The 18,726-nt window shown below is 33.6% G+C and overlaps 1 protein-coding gene across 1 annotated transcript in view; it reads left to right on the top strand.

The window, feature by feature from the left end:
- FBXL17 (F-box and leucine rich repeat protein 17) overlaps positions 1-18,726 on the top strand; it is a 485,075-nt gene that overhangs the window by 316,257 nt on the left and 150,092 nt on the right. Inside the window, exon 7 of the mRNA XM_045566275.1 lies at positions 9,570-9,646. Coding sequence (XP_045422231.1) covers positions 9,570-9,646 — 77 coding nt within the window. The remainder of the gene's footprint in view (positions 1-9,569; positions 9,647-18,726) is intronic.

Below are 18,726 nucleotides of genomic sequence, written 5' to 3'. Positions count from 1 at the left end.
TAAGGGAAAAATGTATTTGTTAAGAATTATATTGTATTTGTAAATGTATATACATACATGTAGACATATGTACTAGATACTCCTTTCAATATAAATTAAAGTTTTATGATCAAGTTTTTGCATTGTTGGACAAGTTAAACAGTTTAGAAAAAAACCTCTGGAAGTGTATTTATGTTACAGGCAAATGGACTTTTTAAGAAACCTTTGAACTGGCCTAATAGCCAGAGAAGCTAAGTAAGATTCAGTAGCATTTTTCTGGAATTTCTAAAACTCATCCTATTGCATTTACTTAAATGTTAAGAAGAAAATGTGGAGGACTTTGTGTCTCTATCCTTCAAATAAATTAAAATTAAATAAAATCAGCTATCATCCTTCCTTTGGGATTTAAAAAATATAAACTGCATAATTTTCACAAGAGGATTCTGGGTTGATGCCCCTTATTGTCATTTATAGAAACAAATGGACTGTTAAACTTGAAATAATGAAGTATAAGTGTTATTTTTTTTTAAGTAAAAAGTTAACTCTCTGGGTAAACATAATGTACTAAAACAACTAAACACGACCTGCTGCCTCTTTTTCCTGTAAATGTTAGAGCTCACCTATGACACAGACATTAACATGTAAATGATGAGGGGGTATGGGCATAAAGCAATGGCAGTCCCAGAGCTTTAGAAGCAGGGTTTTTTTATGTATTCAGTGATGATCCTTAAGTGTCAAAGCATTCAGAGTTCAATCTAGCTAAGCATCAGTTAGGTCTAATTGATGTAGTGTCCTTGCCTTCTCAAGCCTGTGTGATTTTTCTCCTTTCTTATTTCCAAATGTGGGTTACATTGTTTCCACTGACTACATTTTTCTTGTTCCCTATTCTAGAACTCTTTCCTCATCCTTTCATTTTTAGAAACTAGCAAGAAGCCTTGACTATTTTGTTCTCCTAATTTCAGGATCAATTAGTTTTGTATAAACTCTACATGAAATTGCCGACAAATATTTCTTACTAGTTGTTGATAAGGCCAGGAAGTTGCTAAGCTTAAAAAGTAATGACAAAGTGCAGGCTTCCTAAGTATGAATGCTTAAAGTATATGGGAAACATTTTGAATGAGATGCTGATCGACTTTCCTTTGTATTTGATTATAGCTATCTAATTATAAGCTTTCAAAGACATCAAATTAGGTACCCTCTTCGTTGCATTTAAAATGAAATCTTTTATTTTTTTTTCATATTGCTAAAACCATTTTCTCAAAATTTTGAGTGGTACAACAGGATGTTTAGAATCATTGTTAGCTAAAGTGAGAAACCATTCTTTTAACTTTTATAAATTGTCTTTACCTTCTGTGTTTTACAGTCTTCTGAGAATTTGGCTTATCCAAAAAGAGATTTCGTGCCTTCCCAAATGAGAAGGAAACCTTTTGTCAGCATCTTGTCTGAGTTGCCTCCTTGGCTACACAGGTCACCGGAGGTCTATGTTGAACATCAGTCTTTGGCCGTATCACAAAACTGGTATTGAAGCACGGGCCAACTCCCAGAGTACAGGGGTTAAAGAGGCAATTAGTCACTACAAAGCAGAGTTGTGGCTGTCTTCTGGTGTGGAAGTCCTTAACTCTTTCATGAGTGATGCCTGAAATCTCATCTTCTGAGTGCTTTTATATTCCACTAAAGTAACTTAGTCTCAGCTATTTTAAATTACAGGTGAGCTTAAAACATACAGTCTATTAAACTGAGATTTTCCTATCAATACTCATAGCAGTTAGGGTAGAGGGGGCAGGGAAGGACAGGGAGATTATCATCACTTATATGTTTAATATTCCACCTAAATTTCACAGTATTCATTTTAGCTATTTGGAATCCTAACAATTCTCTTAAAAATATTTCTCACTTTACTATTAATGTTTTTATTTATTATTGGTACTGGGGAGGGGCGGTTTGGAGCTTGCCAGATTTTTGCCTGACTTTTTCACTAAACTGGATATACAGTTCACTAAACTGGACCATAGTTTTAAATTTTTTTTAAACTTCTGTTTTTGCTTAGAAAAAGGGCCTAGGCTTTTGCTTCTATATAGTAAATTTTTGTTACATGTAGAGTGATAAAATCTTCTGTTCTGCCCTCTATATTGAAACATGCCAGAACATAAGCACCAATCTTAACTGTATCTGGATTCCCCTAGAATTATTGGTACACACTGATGGAACTCCAAAAAGCTTAAAAGAAGGAGGAGGTTTCTTAACACTTCCTATATCCAAGTAACTACATTTCTTTCCCATTGAGGAAGAATAAACTAGTGAATTAGAAAGTCATGCCTTTAAGTTTTTTTCTTCCCCTTATTTCTAGCATTTCCTTTCATCATGAAATATAACTATCTTCAGTTGATTTTTAGTGGTTAACAGATAGTAATGTGATTTTGCTGCTCCTAGGCATGAACATCAATATCAATAATAATAACAAAAATGAATAGTATTTGATCCATCAAGGTTATAAGTATTATGTGTTCATCATTTTATAATTGGTTTTATTATATCTGATTATATGTTTTAGTATTTGTTGTCTTTTTTTTTTTTTTTTTTTTTTGAGACAGGGTCTCACTCTGTCTCCTGGACTGGAGTGCAGTGGCATCATCATAGCTCACTGCAATCTCAAACTTCTGGGCTCAAGCAATCCTCCTGCCTCAGCTACCCAAGTAGCTGGGACTACAGGCAAATACCACCGCAGCAGGCTAATTTCTCCATTTCTTGTAGAGACTAGGTGTCTCTATGTTGCTCAGGCTGGTCTTGAACTCCTGGCCTCAAGCGATCCTACAGTCTCAGCCTCCCAAAGTGCTAGGATTACAGGTGTGAGCCACCATGCCTAGCTTTTTTTAGTATTTATAGCATATAGTTTACACTCAATAAAATATTTTTGAATTAAATAAATAAATAAATAAATGCTTAGCATCTTTTTTCTGCCTCTTGCATATTCCGAGGAATGCTTAGAAAAAGTTAGCTCAATTTGTTACATAATGTTTACAGCAGTTGTGATAGCAGGATGGAACAATGGCTAAAATTGAAAACAAGACGTTTGGATAAATATATCTAAAGTATTAAAGTCAGAGCCAAGTTTATCACAAGTCTGTTAGTTCAATCTCTACACCTACTCCTTGGGAAACCTTTAATCATCCTATTTCTTAGTAGTTTAATAAAAATGTGCATTTTAAAATATTACAGACTTTTTTCTATCTAGAAAACATTTTTAAGTATTCTAAGAAACATTCAAACTAAATTAAAACATCTTTTGCTATATAAATGAAGAAACAATATTTCTGTTACAGCTGGTTTGTGATAGCCATTCCTAAATATATTAAAACTATTATTTTGTTGTTGTATTATTCCTTCAGGGCTGAATCCTATTTACTGTCCACTTAGGAAACTTATCTAAAGTTAGAAACACTCAGGGAGAAGGTGGTCCAGAAAGAATCAGCAAATGACAGCATCTTCTCTGCCTCCTTTCCCTTGAAGGTGTAACACCTCTGTTGGCAAAGATGCAAACCCATAGAACTTCAGTTTCAATAACATTTCGGTTTATGGGACACTTCTTGTGGTATGCCTCATTAGAAAATAAACAACAACAAAACAGTACTAGTCTAATTTTGTAACTTTCTACTACCTCTCTGTGCAACAAAACGGGCATCACTTCGTTACTATTTAAGTAGCAAATGCTTAAATTAATCTCGGACTCGCTAATCAGATATTGGCTTTCCAGAGAATAACATTTGGTAAGTGAGGATTTAATGAGTGTCCCAAGATAATTGTTGTTAACTGGTGGAGCTGGTGACATTTTGCATGTCACTCCTAGTCTTTGCCCCTGTGGTATATTAAGAATGTGCTTTGAGCACTGCTTTAGCATTTTAATTGCAAGCCAACCTTTAAAAAAATCTTTCTTGCAGCAAACATCTCTTCTATGAGAATATCTTTAGAGGTTTACATGAAAAATTGACTTCAGTGTGTATTTGGTATTGTGTTGTTAATGGTGTTGAATAGAAAAGCATTTACCAAAAAGTATACCATAAAATCCAAAGTGCACTCAACATATTACCTTGATACCATCTGTCACTTTCCCAGAATAACCTTGTATTTGTCACGTGTGTGCAGTTTAACTTAAAGATAAAAATAACTATTTCATGCTATTTCTGTAAGATTAAGGTGTCTTTTTACTAGAAAAAGTACCTCTTAAATGTAACACTCATAAATGAAATGGTACTCAAATGTAATAAGGGGGAAGGTGCTATTAATAGAGTCTTGACTGCTTTTCAACCTTTTGGGGAAGATCAGGTATATTAATAGATTCTTGAATTGACTCATCTTATAAATGTTTACCTGTAAAATGATCTTTTTTGCACATAGTGCACATAGAAATCTTTTATATTGTGCATATTCTGAAAGCAGGGCATATCTGTAAATTATGTATATTATACCTGTATATTATAAGCAGGGCATACCTGTAAATTATGTATATTATACCTGTATATTATAAGCAGGGCATACCCGTATTCATTTCCTGCACCAGGATTGGATTATTCCTCAGTGCAGCTCAACTTCAGGCTTCAGAAAAATCAATCAGATGTCATTATTCTTTCTGTAACATGTCAAATTGTGTTTTGTGACCTCTGCTATCATTTAAATGACCCGTATATGAATTAGTCAGGATAAGCTTCTACAGCACAGAATTGGACTAAGTTTACTCTCTTGTCTCTCTCTTTAGATCTTGTAAACCCCTTTTATTCCTTTTTCGTGTGTGTGCACGCGCGTGTGTGCGTGTTTTGCGTCTTTGTAAGCCTCTACCCACTTACAATCTATATAACATAGGTTGGCTTGTCAGCTTGTTTAGTTTCAAGAAATGATGAAAATGAAGTTCTATTTGTAAAACTCCCAAATAGATCACTTTTACGATGTGTTTGTTTCAAGAGTTTTGAGGCTTGATCTACATGTTTATTCAACCTGAAACATACCTAGTTCCCAGATGCACTTATTTTCCAATTACTTTACAGCATTCTTCTTACTTTTTTATTTTAAATCTGCGGGGTTGTTTTTGTCTTGTTGCATTTTTTCTTCTGCATAAAGTTATATCTTTTATTCGAATATAAAAATGACTTGGGAAAGAACATCCTAAAGTTTTATTTAGAAATTCACTGAGCCACATACTAATGCAACTCTAATGGGGACATTTCTTTTCACACCTCTAAGGTGATTGAGCCTGTCCTTTAAAGTGAGATTTGCAAACCAGTGTCTGGCAGCTCCAATTAGCTTCTTTTGGGTTTGAAGCACATCACAAACAGTAACAAGGTCTCCTAGGACACTCCTATTGCAAGCAGTGTAGTCATATTTCCTCATTAGTTCTTTTCAATTGTCACTAATGCCATGTTCCAACTTTTGAGTAGGAGACAAAAAACATAAAACTTGGTATGTATGTAGAATGGGCCATTGTTTTCCATAATTCAAGGCTCTTTTGAATTCCTTTGATAGTTTTGAAGCTTACACAGCTTAATTCATTAACCTTTACCCTTCACATAAATCAGGTGATTAGGAATCTATTGCTACAGAGACAGATTTTCCCTCCACTAAAATGAAGTAATGCCTTCTCTTCTTTGGAAAAAAAAAAGGCTCTAAAGCTCACAAAAGTAACCTTTCTGTTGCTTTTCAAATTCAGGTACATTTTAGAACATTATCAAAACCAAGTGAGCATAAAATTACGTTATTATAAAAAATAATTCTGGATGCTTGAATACTTTGGAGCAGGTTTTCTGGCCCTTGTCTATATTCTAAAAGAGTTTATATATGTGTACTCAACAGCTGGTACTTAAGAATTTACAATGGTAGCATTTTTTTTTAATTCTCTTCAGATCCCTGCCAAAACATAAAAGCAAGAAAATAAACTGAGGGGAGGCAATTCAGAATAAACTAAGGTATATTTAAATGAACCTAGGACATTAGATTTGGAGACATTTTTCGTATGGACTCATTTTATAGAGAATGCTGATTTAGGGCTCTAAAAAAAGGTAGGTGGTGGTTCTGTAGTTCCCTTGAGGTGAGATGGGAGTGTATGTCTTTTGATTCGTTATTCACTCTTGTTAAGACACATCTCTCCTTATTTCTCGGAACTCAGGAAGATGGTTTAGTAGGCTTAATTGTGTTTGACATTCATGGGCTACTTTAAAAGTATTTGAAATGATTCAGCATTTTTCCACTGTGCCATTTTCTCATATTATGAATTTCTCCTTAATCTTATAGATTGCTACTTTCCATAAGAATACAGTTCTTTTTCTGAATATTATAATGCCTTACATTGTCATTCATGAAGTGGGAAATCTTTGAATGTGCTGACCCATAGAGAATGTTGATCATTTGATATTCTGGGGTTTGTCCTTAGGGCTGATGAGGACAGGGTGAGGGGAAGAATGGGAAAAATGTGAATTCTAGATTCTAAGTTTAAGGATTCCTGGCTTGTCCCTAGAGACAAAACTGTAATTTATCACTGTGATTAATGAATATTCTCCTAAGTGATATCTGTGAGTAGGAAAGGGGATGAAAAAACAAAGGTTTAAATGTGGTCTTTGGTTCTATCATTCTCCTTCTCACTTAAAGATTATCACTTTGCAAACATTTCTCTCTTTTATTGGTACCATTTTAAAAATATCCCTTAAAAACTTACATGAGTGCCTGTAGTCCAAAAGTTTAAATAGTCACTAAGATTTACCACTTTGTTTTATGCATACATATATACAGTGAACTGAGAATTGCCCTAATACTAATACGAAAGCTTGTGACTAGAGCCAAGACTCTGTAAAACATAGAATTATTTAGAGTAAATGAGCTTCACAGACTTACGTTATGTACTTCTTGTAAATATATTCTAAAATGGACTCAAAGTTTCAGAAGAAAAAGGACAGTCACCACCCATGGTTTCTCATCATGAACTGCTGTCACCACATGCTGCCTGGGGAACTAGACCCAGATGAATTACAAGGCTTCTCACACTAGCCAGGGACATGAGGTGGTGTTCCATTTCCACCAATTTGCAGTAACAGAATAACACAAACTACTTTCATTTTCAACTCTCAAAACAATAGCTATTTAATCTATTTATTTCATCCACTCAATTTTGTGTTTTATTACTATATTAAGAGTTCCCGTCCAGATTCACAGAACTTGGGGTTTCCTCTCCTCAAATATCCAATCTGTGAAAGATATGAAATTAATATTTTACAACAAATCTTCTAAGGCATGCTTATTTTCTTCCATGAATTCTGATTCAACAAATAGTTCTATGTTGTGCATCACTTCCAGCACACTGACTGTGATTACAGGGTAATTGAAAGTATTTGGAAAACCTGTGTATCTGGACTTTTAAGAACAGAACAAAAATCATAGGTGATCCTTTATAAAAAGCAAAGTGCTTTTCTTTTATAGTTCTTCTTTCTTTATTTTTTTTTGTCCGAATGATACTTACTGTTCAGTCTTTAATCATGTGTTATCACTTGGCTACTATATTGCCTCGTGAGTAAACTAAATAATTGTATAATATCTATTCATAATTGTCCACCCTTCTTAAAGTTCTCTCTGTCATGAAGGGAGAAAACGTGATGCTCATGACCTTTCATCAGTTTTAGGACAGTCTTCATCCAGTGATTTTTTTTTTATGTAAATACTAGTTCTCATTGCCTATGAAATAGCATCTCACTTGGTTTGTACAGTGAAATCGATTTGTGTTATTTGCTGTTTGTAGTCTTCTCTGTCTTTAGTGTTCACGTTTGCTTGTGGCATATCTAATATAAAATCAAGTAGAAGCAACACAAATAGGATATTGCATTTGTCTAGAGTTTTTTTATAATCAAATATAAAATCACACTTTTTAAACTATTTGAATAGAGCATGAGACAAAATATAATTAATGATTTTTGGTGGTCACACAAAATATTAGATCTGCTAATGCTTTTGGTAGGTGTTGGAAGAGGACAATTAAGATACGTATCTTTGATTTGACAGAAAGTGGTCAGAATTTTTTTTTGTAATGATTTAGGATTTTGCAATTATCTAGGGCCTTTATTTTTACTCTTAGCTTGTAAAAATTAGGTTTCTAAGTTGTATATAAAATGTTATTGTCAGTAATGTTGCATGTCTGTTTTTATCCTTTCTTTTTTGTGAACTTATTCAAATGTTACATTAAAACCAAATGACATGGAATTAGGTTTTAAAATTTCCCTTCACAATAATCTGTACCACTCATAATTGCATGATGTTACTGTTTTAAGTTCCTGTCATAGTCATAGAAAAGCTTTCCATTTTACCATAAATCTTTTTTTAAAAAAAGTCAAAAAAGAATGTTATTCAGTTATTCTGAGGAAACCTGAAATGTTTATCATTCCATTAAAACAAAATTCTATGAAAAATATTTTAAAAGAAAAATATGTCTTCTTTATAACATATTTAACCTTCAGTAATGAATTATGGCAAGTAAAATTGTATAAATGCCTGGCATTTTATGAAGATACCTACAAATAAGCCAGATGGCAAATAAAATATCTGAAAGACAAAGATGGATACCGAGTAATTTTTTGATGGATTATACACACAGGTATCAAATTACTTGATCCTTACTTCCTAGAAAAGGTTAATGACTGTTTTTGCTTTTACCCTTTTACTTAACTGTTATTTGTAAAGATTAAAACGGGGACTGCATTGAAGGGTGCATATGCCTGTGTGTCAGTCTGACCACACATATTTTCTGCTATTAAGGAAACTGAGCCACAAAATGTATAATATTGTCAATCATTATTTTTAAAGTCCACTCAATTCTGTACTACAAGTTCCACTAGGGCAATTAGGGAAGTTGAACCATTTGAAAATCTTTTAATATAAATGAGACCAGAAAAGACTTTAAATCTTAACTGTCTATATCTATATCATTAAAATGGCCTAAGCCTACACAAAAGTTCACTTAAAATATCAAGAGTAAAACATTTTATAGTAAAGTATTTTTAAGTTCTTATGTGTGCTTATGTTTATGGATTTTTCGTTCAGCTTTAATTAATGAAAAGTTACATTTTTAGAACATTTTTTCTTGAATTAAATTCCATAAAAATGTATATTTCAGTGTTATCAAATTTTGTCATTAAAAATTGAACCATAAACAATATTACCATCTACCTACAATTACAATTCTACTATATTCTAGAGTTTTATTATAATTATTTTTATATTATTTCATTATATAAATGATATATATTCATTATATAGCATGTGTTTACTAGTCATTTATTACCAAAGGTAGCATTGGTACTCTTATAGGAATATAGGAATATCTCTCTTTCATCTCTTTGGTTTTAAAGGATGCACTAGTCATAGATGTATTTAATTAAAGTCATTTAGGTATTAGAACACGAGTTTAAAGCAGAGAATATAATACCTTTTCCTGAAACACCTTGAAAGGGGTTTGTTGAAAGAAGAGAACTGTGACCTATTCCTGTTATATTTGTAGCTAAACCCTTGCTAATTTAACTTGAAATGCATTAGTATAACGCACCACTCTTTTGTGTGTCTTTCAGATGTGTGGAGGTCATTGCAAAGGAAGGACAAAACCTAAAAGAGCTGTATTTGGTGTCCTGTAAAATCACAGATTATGGTAGGTAATGAGCTATTGTCCTAATGCTTTTGAAGAATAAAAAGTTATAAAATCAATGAAAGTTCTTTTTAAAGAAATCAAGAATTATCTCATGGAGACTGTTTATTTTCATGTGTGCTAATTGTCATCATACCAAGAAAAAAAAATCAAGAAATCATGAGCTAAGAACCAGAGTTCAATGAATGTACACATCAATTCATTGCCGCATGCATGTGCAAACATACTCATACAGGATTTTAAAATATGGCTAAAAGGGCTATAAAATGAAAACAAGTTTCAGGGCAATTAACTGTTTTATATAACAAATATTACTAAGTAAATTATTACATTGAGTTCATTTGCTTAATTTAACACAATTTAACGTCATGTCAAAGGAACTTATGCTGACATTCTAAATGCCAAACTTCTTAATGCTTTAAATTCTTTAAGGCGTTGGAACTTCCATGTTTAGGTATATAGAAAGTATAGGGTATGCATTTATATGCAACATTTTAAATTATCTTAATTTTCAATATCCTTTTAAAGCAGAGCAAAGCAAATTGTTTTATACAAATATGGAAAATATGAAATCATCCTGTTGGAATAATGAAGAAAAATAATCTAGCCTTTTCTTTTTTTGTTCAGCTTTATAAATTTTTCCATATCCATTTGTATATTTCATCTCATTATAGAGTTTTAACCAGATATTTGGCTTTAGAAGAGAATGAGGTAGTTTGGTTTTTTTTTCCCAGACTCTTTGATTTGTTCATTTAAATTTAAGAAATCTTTTCCACCTTGAGGGAAGTTAATAATCCATTAAGTATTTTTTGTTAGCTGTGATGTATGCTAATAAGTGACTCCAATCCTAGGATGTCATCATGACCATCTGCCCTGGGTGGTAGAGCTGTATTTTATCAGCTACTAAATTCATCTTTTGGAAAATCTACTAAAGCTATAATTTAAAAAAAGTGAAAAAAGATGTAATTTAAGATTACTCCTAATTTCAGAGTTTATTTTTGGAAAATGATAAACATGGATTTATCTATAATGTTTCTGGGTTGTTGGGTTTTTCCTAATTTTACCTTGCAAAAAGACCGTTTTGATATGTTTTTCTTTGTAGTTTGTTTTCTGGTTTGGCATATTAGATTGCCACTTAGATATATATGGTAACTCTAAAATCTCCAACCTCTCCCTATTGTCTAGGCCCTAAAAAGTTTCCCTTCCCAACACAGGGCATATTGAGTATATACATACACACACACACACACACACACACATATATATAGATTTGTCAATCAACTACTACAGTCATTCATTCCAAACTCTACTTTGCATTCAGGGTCCTTTACCATCAGTCCCTTACGAGCTCCTCTAGCTTTATTTTATGGTTCTCCTCTTTACCACTTTGCTGCCAATTGTCAGATAGCTAATATCTAGGAGCTGGGGATTAAATACCTTATAATGAACTCTTCTGAAGTTCTGCAATGGAAAATGTTGCTAAAATCACACTTTGTTCTGGAGGCCTAGAGATACTGTGTTTCATAACAGAGCTAATGCCCAGCACCTCTATGTGAAGTTAGCAAGTACAAAAAAATGTTCTAGAAGATATGGAGAAGAAAGCTTTGGACTTGGGAAAGATCTGAGATCAAGTTCTATCTTTGTTCTTTGTTCTTTGACCTTAGGGAAGTTTCCTCACATATCTGAGACTCAGTTTCCTCAGTTGTAAAATGGAGAATTAACGTCTGACTTTATGCTCCTGTGTATGTATATCTGGCACCCAGTCTAATGAGTAGCACAGTGTATACAGCTAATAAATGTTGCTTTCCTACAGGAGTGTATTCTTCTACCCCCTTTCCTTTCTTAAGTATTGGAAGAGGTTTTTGTTTTTGTTGTTACTGTTGCTGTTATTTAGCAATATTGTCATGTTCTGGTGTTTTGGGATTTTAGGGTTTCTTTTCTTCTGATGTGGCTAAAATATGTTAAAACCTTACCTAAAGGGTTTACATTTGTTGATATTTCTGAATTATTTTAGATCAGTGGTTCTCAACGTTGTCTGCACATGAGAACACTTGAAGAGTTTCTAAAATGTATTGATGCGTGACATGAGCTTTTCCTAAAATTAACTAAATCAGAATTTTTAGGAGGTGGGGCCCAGGTAATAATTTTGTAAAACCTACGGTTTTATCATCTGTAAAACTGATGATAATGTCAGACAAAGTTGAGAGCAAGTGATCTAGTACATTTGAGAGGAATCAAGTGACTATTTGGGGGGACTTCCCCCCTATAGTAATGAGAAAGGAATCATGATTTTTCTTGCACTTTAGTCCCTCCAGTTTTTAAGCTCTGCCCCACCTTATTTCCGTTCCTTCTTCCCTAGGGTTTTAGGTATTCAAAGGCTTCATGGTGAAAGTCTTTGTGCATCTATTGATTCTGTTCTGCAAATGTCGGGGCACAATTGAGGAAGGGGAGAAAGGTCAATAGGTTATGAGATTGTACTATAATTGCTTTTTGATTATAAAATTAAAACAAATTACTGAAAACTCAGCTCAGCTCATCTTTTCCCTTGTACAATGCCAATACTACATGAGTAATTTTTGTCAAAAAGACAGCAAAAAGGTTATTCACTCTAACCAGAGAAACAGCATGTTATTAGAGGTAACTGCTCGGCTGGGGAGGCTGTGTTCGCTTGCCTTATGTTAATTATAAATTGTAAGAGGAAAAATGTACACCCTTTTCCTCCTTTAACTGGATAAGTAGAATCATATTCTGTAGAACTTTTTGATTATTAAAGCTACTTAGAAATTATAAAATTTGATGTGCACATGATACTGGGGCAATGCCATTCTTACAGAGACTACTACATAATTCTGCTTCCTACTGCTTTATGCATTTTTCAAGCTAGTTAGTCTCTTTGTTGCCTCCTCTTTCTATGATACTGTGTATGTACATGCTTTCAGTACAGTATGCTGAGATTTTTGAGCGTTTTTGCAAGATGCATTGATTCAGAAACAGCAGCTCGGCTGGCATATCATTTGTAATTTTTGTCAAGATACTCACAGGTGTTGAATGTGGTATTATAGTACTTAGCAACACCTGGCCAGGCTGTTGCGAAGTTATGTTAATTTTAACTGATATATGAGATAGTTGTCATGAAGAAAACTATCATGCTAATAGGCTTCTTACTCCCAAAATTGAACATAGATCTTTATGGTAAAGGATAGCAATTATAAACAAATCAATAATTCAGGCACAGCTAAATGGAAAATGCAGTCTTGGGAAATTGCTCCCTGAAGAGAGATCTAATATTGTCACTCTTATATCACTAAATAAATGTATGTCTTATGCAGTATTATGGAAAAAAACCTCAAACTTAGGAGTCAGATAGTCAGGATAAAATTCTAGTTTTGCCTCTCCTTTTCTTTGTGACCTAAAGCAAGTTACTTAACCTCCCAGTTTCACCATTTGTTAAACCACCAGATAATATGTACCACATAAGTTAGTAGAAATGAATATAAAACACCTGTGTAGTGCCTAGTTGTATAGTGGACACTCATTAATTGACAGAATTCTCTTTCTTTACCTCTTTGAAGAAGAATTAGCCCTTTTTTTTGTCCTTCAGATGTGGTGTTTCTGTTTGTGGGAATCATTATTTAGAAGCTTGACCTACGTTAGTCTGTACCTGTGTAATTGAATTCCAGGCCTAAGCAATCTAAACCAGATTCTTATTTGCAGGGAATAGAAAGAAAGATGCAGCAAAAAGTGTAAAATCCTGCCTTCCTATCTTACTTAGGTTTCGCTCCTCATCTCTTTGTATTACTTTCATTTTTGTTTGGGTAAGTTGCTCATTGTTCCCTTTATGCTTTTCTTTGTTCCTGGAATAATTTGTCAGCTAATACTTTCCAATCTACCTTTTCACTCTCCTCCAAATGCTTTTCTTTTGAAAATTCTCCTCCTTTGAAAAAGCATATCCTTAGAATTAAGAAGAAGACAAGGAGTAGATATCAACCTGTATCCCTCAGGCCTACGGAGGTCAGAAGCAGTCCTTCTCTTAGGCTGCAGGGCACTTCACTGGGGTAATAAATGAGATGGATGAATAAAGCACTTATCTCCATTAGGTCTCCAGGGTGAATTTTACTACTGTGACCCTTGTGTCAGGGGGCAGTTGTAAAAAGGACCCAGTTTTTTTCTGGGTTATCACTTTTTTTTTAATGTTTTTTACTTTAGCACTCCTGAGGGACCTAAAAATATACTCTAGCAATATCTTTTTGTTTCCCTTCTCAAGTTGTCAAATAACCTTTAATTAAAGAGGACTGTAAACACTCAACTGCTGACACTGTTATTTGGGGGCATGCAAGTTCAGTGACAATCCACGGGTTCACTCTGTACCACTCCACATGCTCCTCTGTCACTTCCACAGGCCCTCACACTGCTCTCCTGGGACTGTCTCTGGCTGACCAGTATTCTTGGTCACAGTGCTTCTCTGCCTCATCTGGGACTTTTTAACATAACTGCATAGCTTGCTACAAAACTTCTGGATTGCTCTGGGCAAAAAGGTCTCCCAAGTCAAGTAGGTCACTGTGTCCATGGTTATCCCTGGAGATGTCATTTCAGTTGGCCTGCTGTATGACAGGCATGATGACAAAAATTTCATTCTGTCAAAAATAATATCATTCTATCAAAAAATATTGATTCAGCACCTACTGTGTGCTGGGCCCTGTGCTAGATGCAGATTTATGGTTTCTGCATTCGTGAAGCATTTATTCTGGTAGGATCTAGAGGACAGGGCAAGCCTGCTTATTAAAAAAAAAAAAAAAAAGTAATGCATCTCTTTCACCTAGACAGGAAGAATGGCAGGGAGTGGCCTGGTGACATTAATCTTTGCTTTGTTGTAACCCATGCCTCACTGTAGCCTTACTGACCTTCTAATGCTATTGAAAGATTAATAGATTGTACCTTCCCTTCCTCTTCTTGGGATAGCAGACCTCTTCAGCTGTTAGTTAACCGAAATTAGGATCTGGAATACATTATCAAAGTAAGCACACTCAAGAAACAAACCCAATAAGCATTCTGGGTTACACCAGTATCAAGAACACTTCTCTTTCCTTGCCAAACCAACACTGATAAATTATTCAACAAAAATTTTTACATCAAAAATAATGTTTCTCCTCATTATATCATCTTATTTTTCACATTATTAAGTATATATCACAGTAATGATGTTCCATTTAAAATCAAATTTCTGGTTTTTCCCTTTTATGTTTTATTTCATTTTCATATTGTATTTCACACTGCTCCAAGATTGCTGGGTAAGATTCCACTCCTTTTGTCAGCAGGAATAACTCTAATAGATGTAAAGTGACAGAGGAGAACTTTAGAAAATACATTTGCAAGTCAAAAAAGAATGTCCTATTGTTTACTGTTGATTATTCACACTTTCTCTCCATTCTGTTATTTAAATATAGATAGCTTTTATTGTTTATAACAAAATAGTACTAAATTACTAAATCTTCTATTGTAAATTTCCCTTGTTTATGTGTCTATGTTAAAATGTTATTTCTCTCTTCTAAGTTTTCATTTTACCCACTAATAGATTTATATGCCTACTGTTATATTTTACAGATGTTATATTCTTTCTTTTTTCTTAGTCATGTGCAAGATTTTTCACCAAAAATTCTGTATTTAATTATAATCTTTTCTAAATACTTTTCTTTGCTCAACAGCAAAGAAATTATTGACTTTCTTCCCTGATTCCTAGGTCATTCCAAGACTGCAGCTAAGTAACCTTGAAATAAAAGGCTGAGCAATGCCAATGCTTGTCACTGTATCTTGCCATAATAGACTACAAAACTCAAATCTGTTGAGAAGGACTTCTTAAAACATTCCTTCAAAAAATACTACCATAACCAATTCAAAGATTAACTCTACCTCTATATATAATAGAGATTTTTCAATTGACGAAACATTCTAACCTACATTTAAAAGACAAATGGACCTATTTCTGTGTGCTTCCTTACTCCTTGATTTTCATACCCAAGTACATATATGTTATTGTTTCAAATTGCTTTTTTATAACTAAATACTAAATTTCCATATTTGACTATTAACTGAAATATTAACTTTCCATCTTTACTTTCCTCAATTACTTTTAGCATTTCTGAAGTATAGTGTTTAATTTTAATTAGCTGTTTTTAACATTAGTCTTGAGAAGCAGTCTCCCGTTATAGATACAGGAAGTTGTCCCAAATCACATGAAGAGTCATTTTTCACGGAGTTCCTGTCTTTAACCTTCATTGCTTCATACTGTTGCGTATGCAGAGTAAGCATTGTTTTCCATTTATTATGCAATAGTTTAAATAGAATAACTGTTGATCATTATCAGTATTATATCAGTGGTGGGAGATCTAAATGGAGCTGAAATGAACACCAAGATAATCATAAGAATGCTAGATTTCCAGCGTCCCACATAACAAGTGACTTTTTAATTGTTTAAAATTTCTTGAGAATAGATGTCATGAATGGTAGTGAGTTCTCTATTGCAAGAACTGTTCAAGCAGAGATAATCTCTGGAGGAGGATGTAGAAAGATGGAAGAATTGGTTAGGATTTCAACTTATATTATCTTTAAGTTCCTTTCTGATTCTAGGGCTTATTCTAGACTGGTCTTATTTTTTTGTTTCATTCAACAAATGTTTACCCCATGTGTGCATACAGCTGGCTGGGTGCTGTGGAAAATACAGAGATGGATGAGAAGTATACACTCTTGCACTGGAAAAGAAGATATAAGCCATGTAAAGTTTTCTAACATATTAGGCAATATGATGATGTCAAATTAAAAAAACCAAACCCTATGAGATGTAGGGGCTCAAGAGAGGTCAAAATCATCATAGACTGTAATAGTTGGGGAAGGATTTGTGGAAGAGGAGACATGAGAGGACACAGATGAGAAGGAAGGGCATTTGAGGTAGTACAGCCATAGGAAAGGCTAAGAGCAAGAACAGGTGTCTGAATGGATGAGTTGTATGTGTTGGTTAATCTAAAGAAAGAGCAGAAATCATCCAATGTGATTACATACACACACGGGCAAATTTGAAGAAACCTTATGAAAATATTCTAGTTGAAAATTCAGAGCAAGTTCCAATTTTCATCGTGACTTTTCCTGTCTTATTCACCATTCCCATAGCAACAACTCCCATTAACATATGTAATATAAAAGGAAACATTTCTTTGTGTTATAACTACTAATCACATATCCAGTTCTATTGGAAATAAGTCGAATACAAACTTTCATAACAATAATAATAATGGTAGAGTAGCTAAAATTTATTAGATGTTTTCTTTGGACACTATTCATTTAATTACCTTAACATCCCAATTTAGATAGGTACTATTAATATTCAAGCTTACAGATGTGGAAACTGAGGCCAGGAGAGCCTCAGATTCACATAGTTTGTGAGTAAAAGTATGATATGGATTCAATATTAAGTCATTCTCCTGCATAATCAGTCATACGTCAGTGATGTGCTTAGGAATATTTATTACCAGCAAGCTTTTACTTTCAGTAGAATTATTTTCAGATGTAAGAGCTTAAAAAATATAACTGAGTCCCAGGCAACCATATTTGTCCATCTGTTGATAAAAAAAAAAAACAAAAAACCCAATATCACAAAGAGGCTACCCCGTGAGATCTAATTACATTGTTCTAGAACTAATTATGGATCTAATTATATTATTCTAGAATATTACTTATTCACTATAACTTCACTGTGCAAATACCAAACACAAGTCACATGTCATGGTTAAGTGTTCCCTAGCTGAAAGGTGTAGACTGTCATTGATGTTAAGTATGTATTGATATATTCAACAAATATTTTCTTAGTAACTTCAAAAGTGTTTACAATTCTTGACTTAAAATGTTTTTTCTTAATTCCTTTTTTAAATTGTTACAGCAAACTCATGAAGGAAGTAAAAATATTATTACCTATTTTCAATAGATGAGGAAGTTGAAGCCAGAAAAGTTTTAATTAATCTGCAAACTAAAACCAAAATCTCTCCACTGCAGGTGACTTCTCAAATTTCTCTGCTTTTCATATACAAATTATTTCTTCATTTAAATGGTTATTTTAAAGCAATTTTAGACAACACTAAATGAGATAATTTCATAGCAATTGTTTATAGTGCAGATATTTTAGAGATACATAATTGTACCATTCTCAAGAATGTAAGTGATTGTTCTCTTCTTAAATTCCTTCCTTAAGCGTGAACTCAGAAGTGCTCAGGACTCAGTGTCATCATCTGCCTCAGGTGTCCAGTAATTTTCTTCCCTTGAGAGAACCTCTCTAAGAATACCCTCTGAGAAGTCAAAATTGAACCCTGTTCAGTGTATCTTTGTGCTCTGCCTTCTCTGTTCTCTTTAGCTTTAGTGTTCCTCATTTTCTGAGATAGCGTGAAAAGTAGGAGTAAAAAGGGAAGAAAAACTCAAGAGCTGCATCCCTTTTTTCTAAAGCAGCAAACCATATCTCCTTTACTTTCAAGTCCTCTCCTATGCCTTTACCTTTTCTTTGAGATAATTTTGTCCTCCCCAGCTGATGTTTGACTAAATCAGCTTAACTATTTACTGCTTAATTAGCTTACTTGAGACAATTAACATCTGATTTATTTGGGGGGAAAACAAAAACAAAACAAACCTCTGCCAAGTGTCCCATTAGAAAGTGATAGTAACACTCAAAACACAATATAAATTAAAGATCAAAATAATAGATTATACTGCACGTTTATCACTGATTAGATTCACATGCTTAAGTCCACTAACATAAGCCTCTCCAGAGGATCTTTCCCTTTTCTTCTCTTAGCTGGACTTCCTTATATAAAGAGTAACCTTCCTTTATCAACCTGTTGGTTTACCTGGGTTCAATTTATAAAGGAAATGCAAGAATAATACATGATTATTTCTCTTTATTTTCCAGTTTTTAAAATATTGAGTTGGTTTGCATCTCCCACCAAAGGTGATCAATGAGGAGTTGTTGTGTAATTATCATTGTAAACTCATCAATCCATTGCAATAATTTTTTCTTATTGATACTCAAATTGTCCGATCTTTGGTAG

Source organism: Lemur catta, chromosome 12, assembly GCF_020740605.2.
Source record: "Lemur catta isolate mLemCat1 chromosome 12, mLemCat1.pri, whole genome shotgun sequence".
Classification (NCBI taxonomy): Eukaryota; Metazoa; Chordata; class Mammalia; order Primates; family Lemuridae; genus Lemur; species Lemur catta.
This window is presented reverse-complemented; position numbering and strand designations above follow the sequence as displayed.